The sequence below is a fragment of the Motacilla alba genome, chromosome 13, assembly GCF_015832195.1.
Source record: "Motacilla alba alba isolate MOTALB_02 chromosome 13, Motacilla_alba_V1.0_pri, whole genome shotgun sequence".
NCBI classification, from domain to species: domain Eukaryota; kingdom Metazoa; phylum Chordata; class Aves; order Passeriformes; family Motacillidae; genus Motacilla; species Motacilla alba.
Window position 1 is genome coordinate 16652328 of NC_052028.1, and position 16286 is coordinate 16668613.

Consider the following 16286-nt stretch of genomic DNA (forward strand, 5'->3'; position numbering starts at 1 on the left):
CCGGGGGACACTGCTGACCCCTCCCCGCGTGTCCCCGGCCGCAGGAAGCCGTTCCCCATCGGGGACAAGGTGACGTTCAGCGGGAAGGACTGCGTGTGCCAGAACTGCTCCCACGCCCTGCTCAGCACCAAGCCCATCAAGATCCACGGGCCCAGCCGTAAGTTGTGCTGTGCTGGATACGCTGAGAGGGCCACGCGTCCCCGGAGGGGGTGGCAGGACAGGCTTTGGGGTCACCCTGCAGAGCCAGGGTGTCACCGAGGCTTGGGAGGAGGGACGGGGCAGTCCTGCAGCTCCACCCAGGATTGCAGCTGGTTTTGGAAACTCCCCTGGCCTGTTGGTGACCTGGGCAGGTGCCACCACCCTGTCAGAGCTCCTGGGGAGGTTCTGGAGCTGGGTTTGCCCCGAGTCAGTTGCTTTGTGTCCAAGTGCCTGCCCTGGGAGTGCTCCTGGGGCTGTCACAGCACTGGCGTTCCCTGCTGGGTCTGCAAGCCCTGGAAGGTTTTTCTTGCTCATCCCCTCGCCCTGGTGAACCCCAAGGAACCCCTAAAAGTCAGCTGGAGCGATGGACAAGCTCTTCAGGGTGGGTTTGGCCTTGCTTTTGACCCCAGGTTGGGAGGACCTCCCCTTCCTGCCGTGGAGGTCAGTGCCTGACACAGCCTGCAGCCAGGGCCAGAGCCAGGACTGGGTGTCACCCGTGCTCCTTGTCACCCAGTCACCATGGTGGCACTGCTGGTGGCGGGGCTGGTGCTGACAGACCCCCTGTGAGCCCTCCAAGCTTCCTCCCTCCCCCAGCCCTCGATGGAGGGGACGTGGTGGGGTTGGGCTGAGCCAAAGAACAGGAATTCCCTCATCTTCCTCCACGAGCAGCCCGGAGCCAGGCTCTGCCTCCCTCCCGCCTTCCTCTCCCTCCCCATCCCCTTCCCGGCGCTGCAGCGGGGTTACCCGAGGACACCACGCCTCGCTGACGGCTGCTGCAGGCTCACGGAGCCGGTCCCTCCCCGCCCCGGTGGCCCCGGTGGCCCTGGCAGTGCCACCAGCAGGGTGGCAGGGAGCCGTGCGGGCTGCTGGCGCATCCCATAGCGAAGGCATCCCTGGGAGGAGGATGCCGAGCCTCTCCCTGCAGCCCCAGCCCTGCAAACAGCCCCAGAACGAGGGAGCAGATCCTGCTTTTGTCCAGGGCTCTGAAATCCTCCAGGTGGGGATTTGGCACGGGGCCGGGCCGGGCTGGCTGCTCCGGCTTCCCCGTGGCAGGGACGGGGTTAAAGCGAACCCTCTCCGGGCGGACCCGCAGCCCAGGGGAGGAGAGGAGAGAGGAGTGAAGGTCAGGGCTCCGCGGCCCGTGTGCTTCCTGCCGGCAGCCAGGGCAGGAAGGGAGGCCGGACAGCACAGCCCTTCCTCTGCCGGCCACTTCCCAGCCTTGGGCAGCTGCCAGCCCAGCGGGGCCCTCCCACAGCCCAGCGCGCAGCAAGCCAGGCTGGAAAAGACCCTTGAGGTCATCGGGCCCAAGCTGTGACCCAGCAGCTCCTCAGCAGCGAAACGCTGGCGCCGGGTGCCACCTCCAGGCTCTCCTAAGCCAGCCAGGGACTCCAGGTGACTCCTGGGCAGAGCATCCCAGTGCCCAGCCGCTGTTTCAGATGAGAATTCGTCCCTGGTGTCCAGCTGGCCTGGCTCAGAGTGCTCACCCCGAGGGAAGCCCAGCTCAGGTGTACCGTTTCGCCCGGGGGTTTGGAGCTGATCTGATAAGCTCTCAACACCCCAACGTTACACCCCAGAATAGCTCAGCATTCGTTGGGAGGCATAAAAGGAGCAGGAGGCTGATGTGACAGCGTCAGGAACAAAAAAGGTTTAATAAAGGCAAAATAACAAACTCAAAACCGACCCAGGTGCAACAGGTCTGTGCTCCCGGTACAAGACACCTCACAAAAGCGATTTGGTTTCTTTGTTCTGTCCTTTTCTACTCAATGGCCCAGGCGGGACCTTTTGGCTCATGGCCAATTAGCTGTCCCCAAACTTGAGGTGAAGTCCCCAAGGTCCTATCAGTGACTTCTCTACCTGATCACCGGGAGAAAGTTCTGGCTCTTTCCTTTTTGGGGGACAGAGGAAGGTTCTGTCACTCTGTCCATAACGGGCACATTCCTACACTCAGGGCTGTGCCTGGGTGCCAGCAGGACCTCCCAGGTCCCAGCCTTCCCGTGCTGGGGACAAGCAGAGGTGACAGATTGCCACGGGGAAATGATCCCCACGAGGCTGCCTCGGGAGCAGGGTGTTTGGAACAGCACTGGGGTATTTTCGGGGCTCCCCAGACGGAGGAGGAAGGAATGAATCTGGCTCCGTGTTCTTAGAAGGATAATTTATTATTTTATGATCTATGTTATATAAAAGAATATTATACTAAAGAATAGAGAAAGGACACAGACAGAAGGCTAAAAATACATTTTCATACTAATGGAAACTTGTGACTCCTTCCAGAGTCCTGACACATCTGGACAAGCAAAACACAGGAGCAGCAAATCAGACAATTGTTTTCCCTTCTCTCTGAGGCTTCTCAGCTTCCCAGGAGAAAATCCTGGGCAAAGAGATTTTTCAGAAAATACGGTGGTGACACGGCATCCTCCGTGGCTCATCCCCCAGGGCAGGGCTTTCCTCGGGGGGTGAGGGCACTGTCACACGGCCGCGGGGGGCGTCCCCGTGTGCCCACATCCCCTGCTGTCCCCCCAGACTGCGCCGGCTGCAAGGAGGAGATCAAGCAGGGCCAGTCGCTGCTGGCCCTGGAGAAGCAGTGGCACGTCAGCTGCTTCAAGTGCCAAACGTGCGGGGTCATCCTCACCGGCGAGTACATCAGCAAGTGAGTGCCACCTCCGGGCTGGCCGCGGGGCTGGGGCCGGCACTGGGCTGGCACTGACCCCTCTGTGCCTGTCCCTGGCAGGGATGGCATCCCGTACTGCGAGTCCGACTACCACGCCCAGTTCGGCATCAAGTGCGAGACCTGCGACCGCTACATCAGCGGCCGCGTCCTGGAGGTGAGTGCCGGGGCTGGGACGGGGACTGCCCCGGGGAGGTGGGCCAGGGTGCCACCCTCCATCCCTGGGCGCCGTGCGGCAGCTCTGTCACAGCCTGGCCAGCTCCTCGGGAGGGTGGGACAGGGGGAGCAATGCCGGATCCCAGAGCTGGGGCACAGCGGGAGTGACAGCTCTGTCACAGCCTGGCCACCTCGTCTGGAGGGTGGCAGGGGGGGAGCAATGCCAGCCCTTGGATCCCAGAGCTGGGGACACAGCGGGAGTGACAGTGGCAGCTCTGTCACAGCTCGGCCACCTCCTTGGGAGGGTGGGAGAGGGGGGAGCCCTTGGATCCCGGAGACTGGGACACAGCAGGAGTGCCAGTGGCAGCTCTGTCACAGCCTGGCCACCTCCTCGGCAGGCGGGGAGAGGGGGGAGCAATGCCAGCTCCTGGATCCCGGAGCTGGGGACACCGCGGGAGTGCCAGTGGCAGCTGGGACACTCTGGGCTGTGGGAGATCGGCCCCCAGCAGCTGCTGCCATGCCGGGCGCTGGGTGTCCCCCAGCCCATCCCTGTGCCGGCAGCCTCCCGTTGCCTTGGAAACGCATCCCGCAGTGCTGCCGAGCCCGCCGCGGGGCTGCGGCACCCTGCCCGCGGGCACCGACCCCTGGAACAGCCCCTGGCACGGCAGGAACCGGGCAGGGGGTGCCCTGCACCGGGGGAGGCTGCGCTGGGCACCAGGGGCTGCTCGGGCAGAGCCAGGGACGGATGCAGGGACTGCCCAGGGATGCCACCATGGACGCAGGGACTGCCCAGGGATGCCACCATGGTCACAGGGCTTGTCCAGGGATGCCACCATAGATGCAGGGACTGCCCAGGGATGCCACCATGGACGCAGGGACTGCCCAGGGATGCCACCATGGTCACAGGGCTTGTCCAGGGATGCCACCATAGATGCAGGGACTGCCCAGGGATGCCACCATGGGTGCAGGGACTGCCCAGGGATGCCACCATGGACGCAGGGACTGCCCAGGGATGCCACCATGGTCACAGGGCTTGTCCAGGGATGCCACCATGGGTGCAGGGACTGCCCAGGGATGCCACCGTGGACACAGGGCTTGTCCAGGGATGCCACCATGAGTGCGGATGCAGGGGTGTTCATTGCCCTCTCTGTCAGAGTGGGACGTGGAAAGGGTGCCTTTAAATCATTTCAGGCACTGAGGAGCCTCCTGGTGCTATGCTGGCAGCCTCCAGGCTGTTCCCAGCTGCCGCAGGCTGCCCAGCCAGGCTGGGATGATTAATGAGTCTTTAGGGGCCGGGTGATAACGAGCAGCTCCCTTCCCTCGCAGCTCCACCAGCCTTGGACCAGCTGCAGCAACAGCCAGAGTAAAGGAACAAGGGTTGTGCGTGGTTCTGGAGGAGTACTGGGTGGCTTTTGGAGGGGGTGTGTGATGAAATGAAGGTTGGGAATGGGCTGGGCCAGCCCTGGGGGAGCAGCCAGCCTCCCTTCATTGGGAATGGTTTGGGATGCCATGGGGCCGGCCCCTCCCTGCACTGTGAGGAAAGGAAGAGGGGTCCAAACCCTCCAAACTCACCCTCCTGCCCGTCCTAAAGCCTTCCACTCGTTTTTGGCATAAACTGGAGGGCCTGACTGCCATCTGCCCCCCAAGGACACCGAGTTCCAGGTTGGTTTTAGGGGCAGGTTCTCAGTTATCCTTGCAGCAAATTTCCCCGCTGATCCTCCTGTTTCCATCCCCCTGTACCACAGCCCTCTTCTTTATGAGCAAAAGCCTCGTCTTCCCTGTGCCACCTTCAATGACTCTCCCTCTGCCCCTGGTTTATTATGGAGTAAAAAGATCTTCAGGGTTGAGCTGTGCCAGGCCGGGCTCCTGCAGCCCTGAGCTGGCTCCCAGCCCGTCACTGAAATGCTGGCAGACACGAGGAGGGGAGCGAGCTCCCAATTTCAGCTGTTAGCCCTGTCCAAGGGCAGCCCAGCCTCCTCCCAGCCGGGCTCAGCCTGTCCCCAGCACTGAAATCGGAGCAGAGGAACCGGGGGAAGGTCCTTGAGGGAGAGGAGCCGGCAGGGATGGACGGGGAGCTCTTTGGGGTCCTCCTTGTCCCTTTGCTGCTTCCCTGCTGTGACACCTGGGGCCAGGTGTGCTGGTTTCGTTCAGATCTGTGGAGGAAGAGCCGGTGCCAGCCTGGCTGCAGAGGGTGTGGCCGTTCCCAGGGTGCTGGCTTTGTAGGGACACTGTCCCTGCTGGCCTGGGACCCCTGGCTCTGCTGGGTGCGGAAGGATTTGAGGGGAGCAGAAGCTCCTGGTCTGACTCGTAGCCCAGCAGGTTGCAAATGGAGATGAAGCCCTCTCTGGTTTCCTCCATGGGACATGGATCCTTCCAAGGCCACCCCAGTTTGCTCAGTGGTCACTGTGGGCAGCAGGGAGGGCTGGCGGGGTCCCTCAGGGACAGGGGACAGGGGACAGGGGACAGGGCCAGGGCCAGGTCAGCATGTCCTGCTGGCTCAGGGCTCCTCTCTGCTCTCCTCGCAGGCAGGAGGGAAGCACTACCACCCCACGTGTGCCAGATGTGTGCGCTGCCACCAGATGTTCACAGAGGGAGAGGAGATGTACCTGACAGGTATCTGTGACAGCAGGGCTGGGGACACTGTGGGGCTCCTCCTGGCACCTGGAAGGGTCTCTGTGTGCAGCAGTGCCAGGGACCCCCCTCCCACTGCTCTGCGGAAATCCCTGAATCCATCAGCCCTGCCCCTGAGCTGGGAGCTTCTCATCTCCCACACACCCGGGCAGTGCCACCCCTGCCCACTCCAGCCCAAAGGAAGGGGGTGTTGTGGTGTCCCCAGTGTCACCCCACACCCAGGCAGTGCCACCCCTGCCCACTCCAGCCCAAAGGAAGGGGGTGTTGTGGTGTCCCCAGCTGGGTGTCACCCCACATTGGGCACTGCCACCCTCTGCCCACTCCAGCCCAAAGGATGGGGGTGTTGTGGCGTCCCCAGCTCGGTGTCACCCCGGTTGAACCAGCAGCAACCGGTTGGGCCACCCCAAATCCAGCCGAGTTTGCTGTCCCAGCTGAGGCTTGGCCCCTGCCCTGTTCCATGCCTCATCACAGACGCTCGGTCTCACTGCCCTGCACGTTCCCGTGGCACTGCTGGAGGTGGCAGGGGGACGTGGCTGAGCCCGGGCAGGGGGGACGGTGTGTGAGCACTGTCCCTTTGCTCTTGCAGGCTCTGAGGTGTGGCACCCCATCTGCAAGCAGGCAGCCAGAGCAGAGAAGAAGCTGAAGGTAGGCACCAGGGCGAGGGGCATCTTGAGGGGTGGCACGTCCTGGGTGCCACTGTCCTGAGTCCCTGCTGGAACTGTTCACACCTGGAGTGGCTTCCTGAGGCTGCCCAGAGGATGGCGGGTGGCCGTGCTGGGGCTGTGACAGTGACATTCAGCCCCGAGCCAACAATCTGCCTGCTCGGGAGCCCTCCTTGCCCTGCTCTCACTGCCCTCCCCGTTTGTGCCTCCACAGCACAGGAGGACGTCAGAAACCTCCATCTCACCCCCTGGCTCCAGCATCGGCTCCCCGAACCGGGTCATCTGCGTAAGTGCAGCCTGCTCCTCCCCCAGGGGTGGCGGCAGCAGCTGCCAGAGCTGCTCTCCAGCGGGACCAGCCCAGAATTTGGGGACAGCGCGGGGACGAGTCCCCCAGTGCTGCAGCACGCCGTGCCGCCAGGGCCGTGGCGCAGCTCAGGAGCGCTCAGGGGCACAGCCCTGCCCTCCCAGCTCCTCTCCCTCCCCCTGCTGCCTCTCAGGCCTCTCCTCTTACCTGTCCCCGCTGCTGCTGGGGTGACAGTGTGTGGTTTTTGCAGGGCAGCTAGGACGAGGGAAGAGACGAGAATCTTGACTCCATTTGTTAGAAGGTTGATTTATTGTATTATTATATATGTTATATTAAAACTATACTAAAAGAATAGAGAGAAAGGAATTATTAGAAGGTTAGATAAGAATAGAATGGAGTGAACAACAAAGTCTTGTGATTGACTAGAGTCTGACTCAGCTGTATCCTTGATTGGTTATGAAGTAGAAACACTTACATGGATTAATCAACGATGTACTCGTTGCATTTTACAGCAGCAGATAGTTATTGTTTACTTTTTTTTTTTTTAAAGTTACTCAGCTTCTCAAGAAAAGAAAATCCTAGCAAAGGATTTTCATAAAAATATTGTAGTAACAGCAGTGGGCTCTGTCTGCCCCGTGCTGGCTCCACACTGCGCTCCAGCCTCCCCTCCCTCCTCTCCTCCTCTTCCTTTCCATCTCTCTGTCCGTCTCTCCCTCTCCCTAGGCTAAAGTGGATAATGAGATCCTTAATTACAAAGACCTGGCAGCTCTTCCCAAGATTAAAGCCATCTATGAAGTGCAGCGTCCTGACCTCATTTCCTACGAGCCCTACCACAGATACACGTCGGACGAGACGCTGGAGAGATATAGCTATGGGGAGGTACTGGGGCTGCAGGAGCCCTGCTGGGGGGCAGCCACGGGCCCCACTCTGGGGACAGCTCTGGGGGGCTTGTCCCTGCCAGCGGCAGCAGAGCAGGGAGGCAGCAGTGGGGCAGGGCCTGTCCCAGAGGCTTGGGGAGGGTCAGCGTGGAGGTGAAGCGATGCTGCTGTGGAGTCACAGAGATCCCAGCGAGCTTAGGGCACGTGCAGGCACAGACAGAGAGGAGTGATGGGCAGGGAATCCACCCCCCACAGCCCTGAGGCTGGGCCCTGGCAGGCAGTCCTGCAGGCAGGCAGCACAGCACCTCTGCAGCACCTCTGGAGCACCTCTGGAGCACCTCTGGAGCACCTCTGGAGCGGGGCTGCCCGTGGCGTGCTGGCCCTGCAGCCAGGGACGGGGCTGGGGCAGGGAATTTCTGCAGGGCTGTGAGGAGGGGAGGCTCAGGCACAGGGCTGTCCTGCCTGCCCAGCTGGGTGAGCCCAGGGAAGGAGAGGGTGTGAGCAGCTCACACGGGGGGCCACCTGAAGTGGTGCTGGAAGAGGATTTGGCAGCAGCACCTCTCACGTCCCCACCCAGAGGTTCTGCCACAAGGCTGGGATGGTGCAGGCAGCGTGGCCATGGCCCTGTGTGCCTCCCTCTGTCCCCAGAGGTCTCTGGGAGGTGACAGCTGCTGATTGCTCCTGCCAGCTCCTCTCCTGGCCAGGGCTCCCCGCCCCAGAGCAGCTCCGGCTGCACCCCAGCGTAACACAGGGAAAATGAGCTGCCCTGGGACCCCAGTCTGCCCCTGCTCCTCTTAACCATGTGCTGTCTCTGTCTGTCTCTTTTCCTCCTCACTGTGCCTCCTGCTGCCTGCAGTCCCTGGGGACCCTCTCCCCGTACTCACAGGTAATGTCCCTGTGGGCTCTGGCACCTGCTGCTGCCTCAGGATGTCCCAGCGCCCAGAGCCTCTGCTGCTCGTCCCCCTGGGCTGGTGGCTGTCCCAGGGTGTGGGGAGATGGCAGAGGGGGACTCTTGTGTCCTTCAGGCCCCAAAGAGAGCAGGGTGAAAGCCGTCCCTGGCAGAATGGCCCCAGGGTGCAGCTTCTGCCCCGTGGAGGGAGCCCCAGTAGCTGGGAACGAGTTCAAGGCAAGGGGACAATCTCCGGGCACAAAACCTCTGCCACCTGGTGCCAGCCCCTGGCCTCTGCTGCCCGTGCCTGGGCAGGGGGAGGCAGGGCAGGCTGGGGGAGGGCAGAGGACACAGCCCAGAGCCACACAGAGCACCCCCAGGCAGGGACCCCATCCGTGGGACGCCTCCCGGCAGCTCTAACCCCGCTCTCCGCGCCTTCCCCACGCCAGGACATCTACGAGAGCTTTGACCCGCGGCAGAGGCGAGCCTCCAGCCCTGGCTACATCGACTCCCCCACCTACAGCCGCCAGGGCATGTCCCCCACCCTGCCCCGCTCCCCTCACCACTTCTACCGCTCAGGTGAGCACCAGGGGCAGGGAGGATTGTTGTTTTTGTAGGGTAGCGAGGATGAGGGAAGAGAGACGTGAATTTCGACTCCGTGTTTCAGAAGGTTGATTTATTATATTAGTATTTATATTATATTAAAAATGCTAAACTAAAACTGTACTAGAAGAACAGAGAGAAAGGATTCATCAGAAAACCTGAGACCAGAATAGAAAGGAATGAATAACAAAGGCTGTGACTGAGCAGAGAGTCTGATCAGCTGGACTGTTATTGGTTATTAATTAGAAATAACCACGTGAGACCAATCACAGAAGCACCTGTTGCCTTCCACAGCAGCAGACAGTCATCATTTACATCTTGTTCCTGAGGCCCCTCAGCTTCTCAGGAGAAGAAAATCCTGGCAGAAGGATTTTCATAAAATATGTCTGTGACAGAGGATCACAAAAACGCCTCTGGGATTTCTGTGCTTTCTCATCTGGCCAGCAGCAGGTGGCCCACGGTGGGAGCGGTGCCCAGCTCTGCACATCCCCTGCTTTGGGAGTCTCTGCTCTGAGGACGATTCTGAGATCGTGTTAAAAGTTCTTTTTCTCAACCTAGCTGTCGAAGAAGGAGTTGGAAGTTTTTGGTTGTTGTTCATTAATTGTTATTTAAAACATTTTTTGCTCGGCTTGTTGGGATTTGTTTAGCTGGCCAGCTAAAGGCACACTGTTCTCCCACAGGGGCTGGTGTTGTCTTTTATACTATAAGTTATGTACTTGATATTTACAGTTATGTTCTAATATTTATTACTTATGTTAGACAGTGACTTTTTACTTTAATTTGAAAGTGCTAACATTACTGAAATCATGGAGGTTATGAAGAAGAAGGACAGGGCACGCTCTGATTCTTTTCATCTTGGAGTTTTAGACTTTTATGTACAAAGTCTTAAACTTCTATGTACAAAATTCTAAATTTTTTTTTCATTTTGTGATTACCATTACTGCGCTATTTAAACTTTTGTGACTTTTAACTCTTTGGATAAAGTTGGTAATTGGTTTTATGGGTCGAATTCAAAGTTGCAGGGGTTTTTGGTTGCATGTCAGGGTTTTTCATCCCCCTGCCAGGGTCTCAAAGCTCCCTGGCTGGGGCTTGGATCATCTAGGAATGTCAGAGGCATCTTGGGTTCCGACATCTGGTTCCCCAAACTCCGGTGAGCAGCAAGGAGAGGCCGAGGGGAATTTGGGGCTCAGGCAGGACGGGGTGGGAGGCAGGTGACCTGCAGCTCTGGTGAAGCCCCTCGCTGCCCCGCTGGCTGTGGCAGGGCGTGCAGGAGATGCTTGTGCCCGGGGAGCTCCTTGCACACGCGTGTGCACGCCCAGCCCGGAGCATGCGGGCAGCGGAGCGCGCCTGGGCCGTGCTCCCGTCCTCTGGGGCTGCGGAGGAAGGTCCGGAACGCTCCGAGCTCACCGAGAGCCCCGCACTGCCCCTGCAGCACGCTCGGCTTTCCTCCGCATCCCGCCCGGAGAACCGTCCCACCGTCCCCCCGCTCCGTCACCGCCGCTCCCGGAGCGGAGCGCACCCCCGTCACCCCCTGGCACGGGTCACCGCCGCTGTTCTAACACCGCTGCATTTAACACCCATTTTCTTCTGCCTCTTGTTCTCTCTCTCGGTCACTCACGGCTGCTTCTGCTCGGCCCCGCGCAGGCACCGAGAGCGGGCGCAGCTCCCCCTACTATAGCCAGGTAGATGTGAGGTCCTCCACTCCAACCTCATACCAAGCGCCCAAGCATTTCCACATCCCAGGTAGGCTCCGGAGCGCCCCGCTGCCCGGGGAGCGCCGTGTCCGTGGCATGCCCGCATGTGCCGTCCCCGCTGTGTCGCATGCCTAGCTCCGCCGCCCGCCTAGAGCCAGCTGGCAGCAGGACCTACCCCTCCCGGGAGAGGCCATCCATAAACAGGACCTACGGCTCGAACCTTCCTCCTTCTCCCCCTCTCCCCGTCACCACCCGGCGGTCCCAGAGCCGCCCGGAGTCTGCTCGATCCTCGCAGCATCCCTCTTCTTCCTCCTCCCTGCACTCCTCCCCACACGAGGATGAGTGCCCTGTGCCCTGCCCTGCCTTGCCCCCAGGATCAGCAGCCGCAGCGCGTCTGCCAGAGGCGTTTCCGCACCCATCCGCTACAGATGACTATTTTATACTCCCCCTAGGGCCCGCCGCTCCCTCCCCCCAGTGTCTTCTGGGCTTGCCAGATGCCTGCTCCCCTTCTGCAGGGATTGCAGGGGGCCACCAGGTAAGGGCCACCACCCGCCCCCGGCCACGCAGAGCCCACGGGGACGGGGACGGAGCGGGCAGCAAGGGACAGGGGGTTGGGAAGCAGGCACAGCTGCCCGTCACCCCTCGGCGGGGTCAGAACCCCGCACCGTCCACCCAGCTGTTGGCATCTCCCCGTGCCCCGAGAGCCTGGCACCCTCCCCAGGGCATCGCTGATGCCCTGGGGACACCCGGAGGCTCCCCCAGCTCCGCTCCCATCCCTGCCCTGCCCATCCCATCCCTGCCCTGCCTCTCGGTGGTTTATGGATGGCCCCCTCCCTGCTCCAGCTCGCTTTCCCTCCCGACTCGCTCTTTTCTCTCTGTGCTGCGGGAAGAGGCTGTGGCTGATGCTGGCTCGCCCCAGGTAGCTCGCAGGCGGTTCTCGCCGGTGCTGGCACCCCCAGAGCGGTGCCTCGCTGCCGGCTGGCAGGCTGTGACCCCGCCCCGGTGCATGCTGTCGCTGGGCGCTCACTGCATGTCCTGTCGCTCCTGCGCAGCCGGCACCGCGCTCCCGTGCCCGGGCCGCCCTCCCGGGGCACTCCCGGATCTCTCCCGGGGCCCTCCCGGGGCACTCCCGGAGCCCTCCCAGGGCACTCCCGGGGCCCTCCCGGGGCACTCCTGGAGCCCTCCCGGGTCTCTCCCAGAGCCCTCTGGGGGCACTCCCGGATCACTCCCGGATTACTCCCGGATCACTCCCGGGGCACTCCCGGAGCCCTCCTGGAGCCCTCCTGGATCTCTCCCGGGGCACTCCCGGATCTCTCCCAGGGCCCTCCCGGAGCCCTCCCGGGGCACTCCCGAGGCACTCCCGGATCTCTCCCGGGGCACTCCTGGAGCCCTCTGGGGGCACTCCCGGGGCACTCCCGGATCTCTCCCGGGGCCCTCCCGGGTCTCCCCCGGGTCTCTCCCGGAGCCCTCCCGAGTCTCTCCCGGGTCTTTCCCGGGTCTCTCCCGGGTCTCTCCCGAGGCACTTCCGAGGCACTTCCCGGGGCACTCCCGGAGCCCTCCCGGGACACTCCCGGGACTCTCCCGGAGCCCTCCCGGGTCTTTCCCGGGGCACTCCCGAGGCACTCCCGGAGCCCTCCCGGGGCACTCCCGGGTCTCTCCCGGAGCTCTCCCGGGCCCGGAGGCGGCTGTGTGATGGAAGGTGCCATGGGGGTGGTGGCTCCCGCAGGAGCCGTGTCCTGTGCGCTCGCAGCTCGCCCTCACTCACCTCCCTCTCCCCGTTCTGTCTCTCTCTTCTCCCTCCAGCTGCTGGCGAGAGTAACATCTACAGGAAGCCGCCCATCTACAAGCGGCACGGTAAGGTCTGGCTGCCCTGTCCCTGTCCCCGTGTCACCCCGGGGAGGGGACCGGTGCGCTCAGGGGCTGGGTGGGAGATGGGGCAGGGCTTTGGTGGGATGCTCCTGCTCCTGCTCCGGGCAGCAGAGAGGGATCAGCGGGGGACAGGACCACGTCCCTGTTGTGAGGGAAGCAGCAAAGGCTGGCAGTGACACCAGGGATGGCTGTGGAGGGAGAGCAGGGCCTTGGTGGGATAAGAGAGTCAGAGCAGCCTCAGAAAAGGGATGGGAAAAGCAGTTTGCAGTTTCACATGCAGCCCTGCAGAACATGCAGCCCATGGTGCGTGGCTGCTCCAGCCTGAAACAGGCCTGGGCGTGTCGCAGGTTGGGGAGGGTGCTTGGTGGCCCTCGGTTTCGGGTGGCCCTCGGTGTTTGGCGCCCCTCAGTGTCGGGTGGCTGTCGGTGGTGGCTCTCAGAGGCGCTGGCTTGCTCTGTCCCCGCCTGCTCCTGCTCCCGGAGGGACAGCAGCTCCCCCTGGGCAGTAACTGTGTCTCCTCTCTCTCCCCGGCTCTCCCCTCCCTCCTGCCCACCTCGCTGCTGCTGCTCCTGCTGCTGTAAGTACCTGCTGGGTCCCCTGTGCCTGCCGGGGCTCTGGGATGGCTCTGCCACCTCCTGTCCCTGCTGCTCCTTGCCCTGTCACTCTCCTGGCCTCTGGTGCAGCAGAACTCCCCCCTGGGCTCCCCCATGTGCTGTCGAGGCTCTGTCCCCAGCCTGAGCACCTGTGTGCCCCTGCCATGAGGACCCAGCCCTGCCAGAGCCCCTCTGCTCCCCCCTTTTCCCTGGCAGAACCCAGAGAGCCCCGTCCCTGCTGGGTCTGAACCTTCCTCCATCCCCTCTGTCACCTCCTGGGGACAGGACAGCACAGGCAGCCCGGTGGCACTGCTGGGACTGGGATGAGCACGGTGCAGGAGCCAGCACTTGTGGGCCCTCAGCCATTTGGGTCCCTTCCCAGCCACATCAGGGACATCCCCCGCTTGTCACTGTCCCCACTGTCTGCCTCGGCACCCTCGAGGAGGTGTCAGCAGTTGGAAAACTGATCATTCCCAGCTCTGCTCCATGCCCAGACACAAATCCCTGGCAGTGCTGGGAGGGAAGAGGACCTGCCTTGGTTTGGGGGGGGAATCCCTGCAGATCCTCACCTCGGCCCTGCCTGCTCCTCCTGCAGACTCCCCCTCCGCAGCCACGAAGAGCAAAACCAGCGAGGACATCGCCCAGTCATCCAAGTACAGCCCTGCCTACTCCCCAGATCCCTACTACCACTCCGAGTCGGAGTACTGGTCCTTCCAGGGCTCGCCCAAAGGTAACAAACTCCCCAGGGGCTGGCAGAGAGGGAAACCCCTTCCTGCTCCACCTTTTCTGGGAGGAAACTCTGTTTTCAGCTGGGTCTGGACACAGAAGTGGGGTTGGGCTGAGATTCCTGCCAAGGTGACCCCACAACCCAAGAAGTGTCTGGGAGCCAACTGTCCCCATGCAGCCGGGGACTGTCCCCTCCCTGCCTGCCCTCTCTTTTGTCCCCATCTGAGCCCTGACTGTCTCCTTGCAGCTCCCCGGGCGCGGAGGTTCTCCTCAGGCGGCGAGGAGGATGGGTACGACCGGGGCATGCACAAGGTGAGTGCCAGCCCTGCTGGGCACAGCCAGCACCAAACTGTCCCCAGCTGGCTCTGGGGAGGAGGCTCAGCCCGGCTCTGCCACCCGAGAAGGTGCCACCACCATCCCTGCTGCCCTCGGCCTTCTGTCCCCTCCTGGCCACCCCCAGCAGGGGCTCTGAAGGAGGGGACAGCATCCCCCTGCCCAGGCACCCCCAGCCCAGCAGCTGTGAGGATTCAGGAGATGCCAAACCCATGCCAGGGGACGCTGTGCCCTCCCGTGGCGTGCCAGACAGGGCTGGGCAGGGACAGGAAGGGTGCGAGGTGGCGTTTTCCCCCCTGCCAGATCCAGAGCGGCATCGGGAGGCTGATCCTGAGGGAGGAGATGAAGGCTCGCTCCAACTCCTACGCAGACCCCTGGACCCCCCCTCGCAGCTCGGCCAGCAGCAGGGAGGCCCTGCACACAGCGGGCTACGAGGGCTCCCTCAATGGCTGTAAGGCTGTCCCTCTGTCTGTCTGTCCCACCCAGCACGGCCCCAGCCCCTCGGGAGCTCTGCGGGGTGGAGAGGGAGGAATGGGATGAGGGAAGGGCTGATGAGAGGTGCTGGGCATGGAGCTGGGCTCGGGAGGGTCTTTTCCTCTCTGGAGGGTCCCATCCATCCGCTGTGCCCCAGCTGGGATGGGGCAGTGCCCAGTGGGCAGCCTGAGATGGCTGAAGGGTCCCTTGGCAGCACAGCCATGCCCAGGCGCCATCACCTCTTCTGGGCTGGCACCTCTGGGACCTCCTGGCACCCCACGGCTGCCTCGCTTGCCCTGCTCTTCTCATAGAGCCCCCAGGGCCCCCAGCCTGCCCTCAGGGCCACAGGGGGCATGGGGGGAGCACTCCAGAGCCCGGCAGCACAGCTGGCCCTGCCCATTCCATGCTCTCCTTCCTCGCGGCACATCCGCCCTCACGGAGCTGGCTGGGGGTGCTCAGAGAGCCCCTCAGCCCTGTGGGAGCCCCAGGGAGGATCTGAGGGGCTGGGGATGGGCAGAGAGCCCCTCAGCCCTGTGGGAGCCCCAGGGAGGATCTGAGGGGCTGGGGATGGGCAGAGAGCCCCTCAGCCCTGTGGGAGCCCCAGGGAGGATCTGAGGGGCTGGGGATGGGCAGTTGTGCGTGGACGGGGTGCTTGTTCCTCTGACAGCAGCTCTGCTCTCCCTGCAGCTCCCCGGAGCCACTACCTGGCCGACAGCGGTGAGTGCCCGACCCGAGCCCTCCCCCAGCCCCGGAGCTGGACGAGGTGCTGGGACCAGGGAGGGGAGAAGGGAAGAAAAGAAAGAGCCCTTGAAAGCCTGGGTTAGGCCAGAGCTTAGGGCGGAGAGGATGGACAGGGGGAGCTGGGAGAGGAGCATGGGTTGCTCTGAAGGGTGAGGGTGCCAGGGGAAGGGGATTTTGGGGAGAGGAATGTCAGCACAGGCTGGAAATGAGCTGGAGCTGGAAGGAGACAGAGCTGGGAGCACAGAGGCCGAGGGTGGCCCAGTTGGGACTGTCCTGTGCTCATTGCTTCTTTGTCCCTGATGGCCCTTGGTGGCTTCTTTGCAGATCCCCTCATTTCCAAGTCGGCCTCCCTCCCTGCCTACAGGAGGAACGGGCTGCACAGGGTGAGTGCCTCCTGCTGCTGCCAGGCCTTCCCCCTTGTCCCAGGCATTCCTCAATCTCCCAGGCATTCCCAATCTCCCAAGCATTCCCCCTTGTCCCAGGCATTCCTTAATCTCCCAGGCTTTCCCCATTCTCCCAAGCATTCCCCCTTGTCCCAGGCATTCCTCATTTTCCCAGGCATTCCTCATTTTCCCAGGCATTCCCCCTTGTCCCAGGCATTCCCCAATCTCTTCTCCCAGGCATTCCCCATCCTCCCAGGCTCCTCCAAGCCCCCACTGCTCCCTTTCCATCCCTGCCATGTCCCGTTTCCCCCTTCTCTGCCCCCCTGCTGTCACTGCTGCCCCGTGCCAATCCAAAAATGGTTATTATCATTAATAATCATTATTTACCCGGCTCCAAAGCGCCCTGTCCAGGCAGTGTCTGCCCTGAAACTCCCACAGAGCGATTCCCAGAGGGGTGCTGGTGTTGCTTTCCAGCAGAAGAGCTTTG

At 62.4% G+C, this 16286-nt stretch overlaps 1 protein-coding gene across 7 annotated transcripts in view; it reads left to right on the plus strand.

Annotated features, from left to right (window-relative positions):
- Positions 1-16286, plus strand: part of ABLIM3 (actin binding LIM protein family member 3) — a 48270-nt gene that overhangs the window by 29394 nt on the left and 2590 nt on the right. The window contains exons 4-19 of one of the 7 annotated variants that reach the window (XM_038150333.1): positions 45-157; positions 2719-2845; positions 2927-3020; positions 5545-5632; positions 6237-6295; positions 6527-6598; positions 7340-7495; positions 8351-8380; positions 8833-8962; positions 10631-10729; positions 12484-12534; positions 13738-13872; positions 14116-14180; positions 14505-14652; positions 15363-15392; positions 15741-15799. In XM_038150333.1, coding sequence (XP_038006261.1) covers positions 45-157; positions 2719-2845; positions 2927-3020; positions 5545-5632; positions 6237-6295; positions 6527-6598; positions 7340-7495; positions 8351-8380; positions 8833-8962; positions 10631-10729; positions 12484-12534; positions 13738-13872; positions 14116-14180; positions 14505-14652; positions 15363-15392; positions 15741-15799 — 1456 coding nt within the window. The remainder of the gene's footprint in view (positions 1-44; positions 158-2718; positions 2846-2926; positions 3021-5544; positions 5633-6236; positions 6296-6526; positions 6599-7339; positions 7496-8350; positions 8381-8832; positions 8963-10630; positions 10730-12483; positions 12535-13737; positions 13873-14115; positions 14181-14504; positions 14653-15362; positions 15393-15740; positions 15800-16286) is intronic. The other 6 variants (XM_038150334.1, XM_038150335.1, XM_038150336.1 and 3 more) reach the window with 6 other exon arrangements.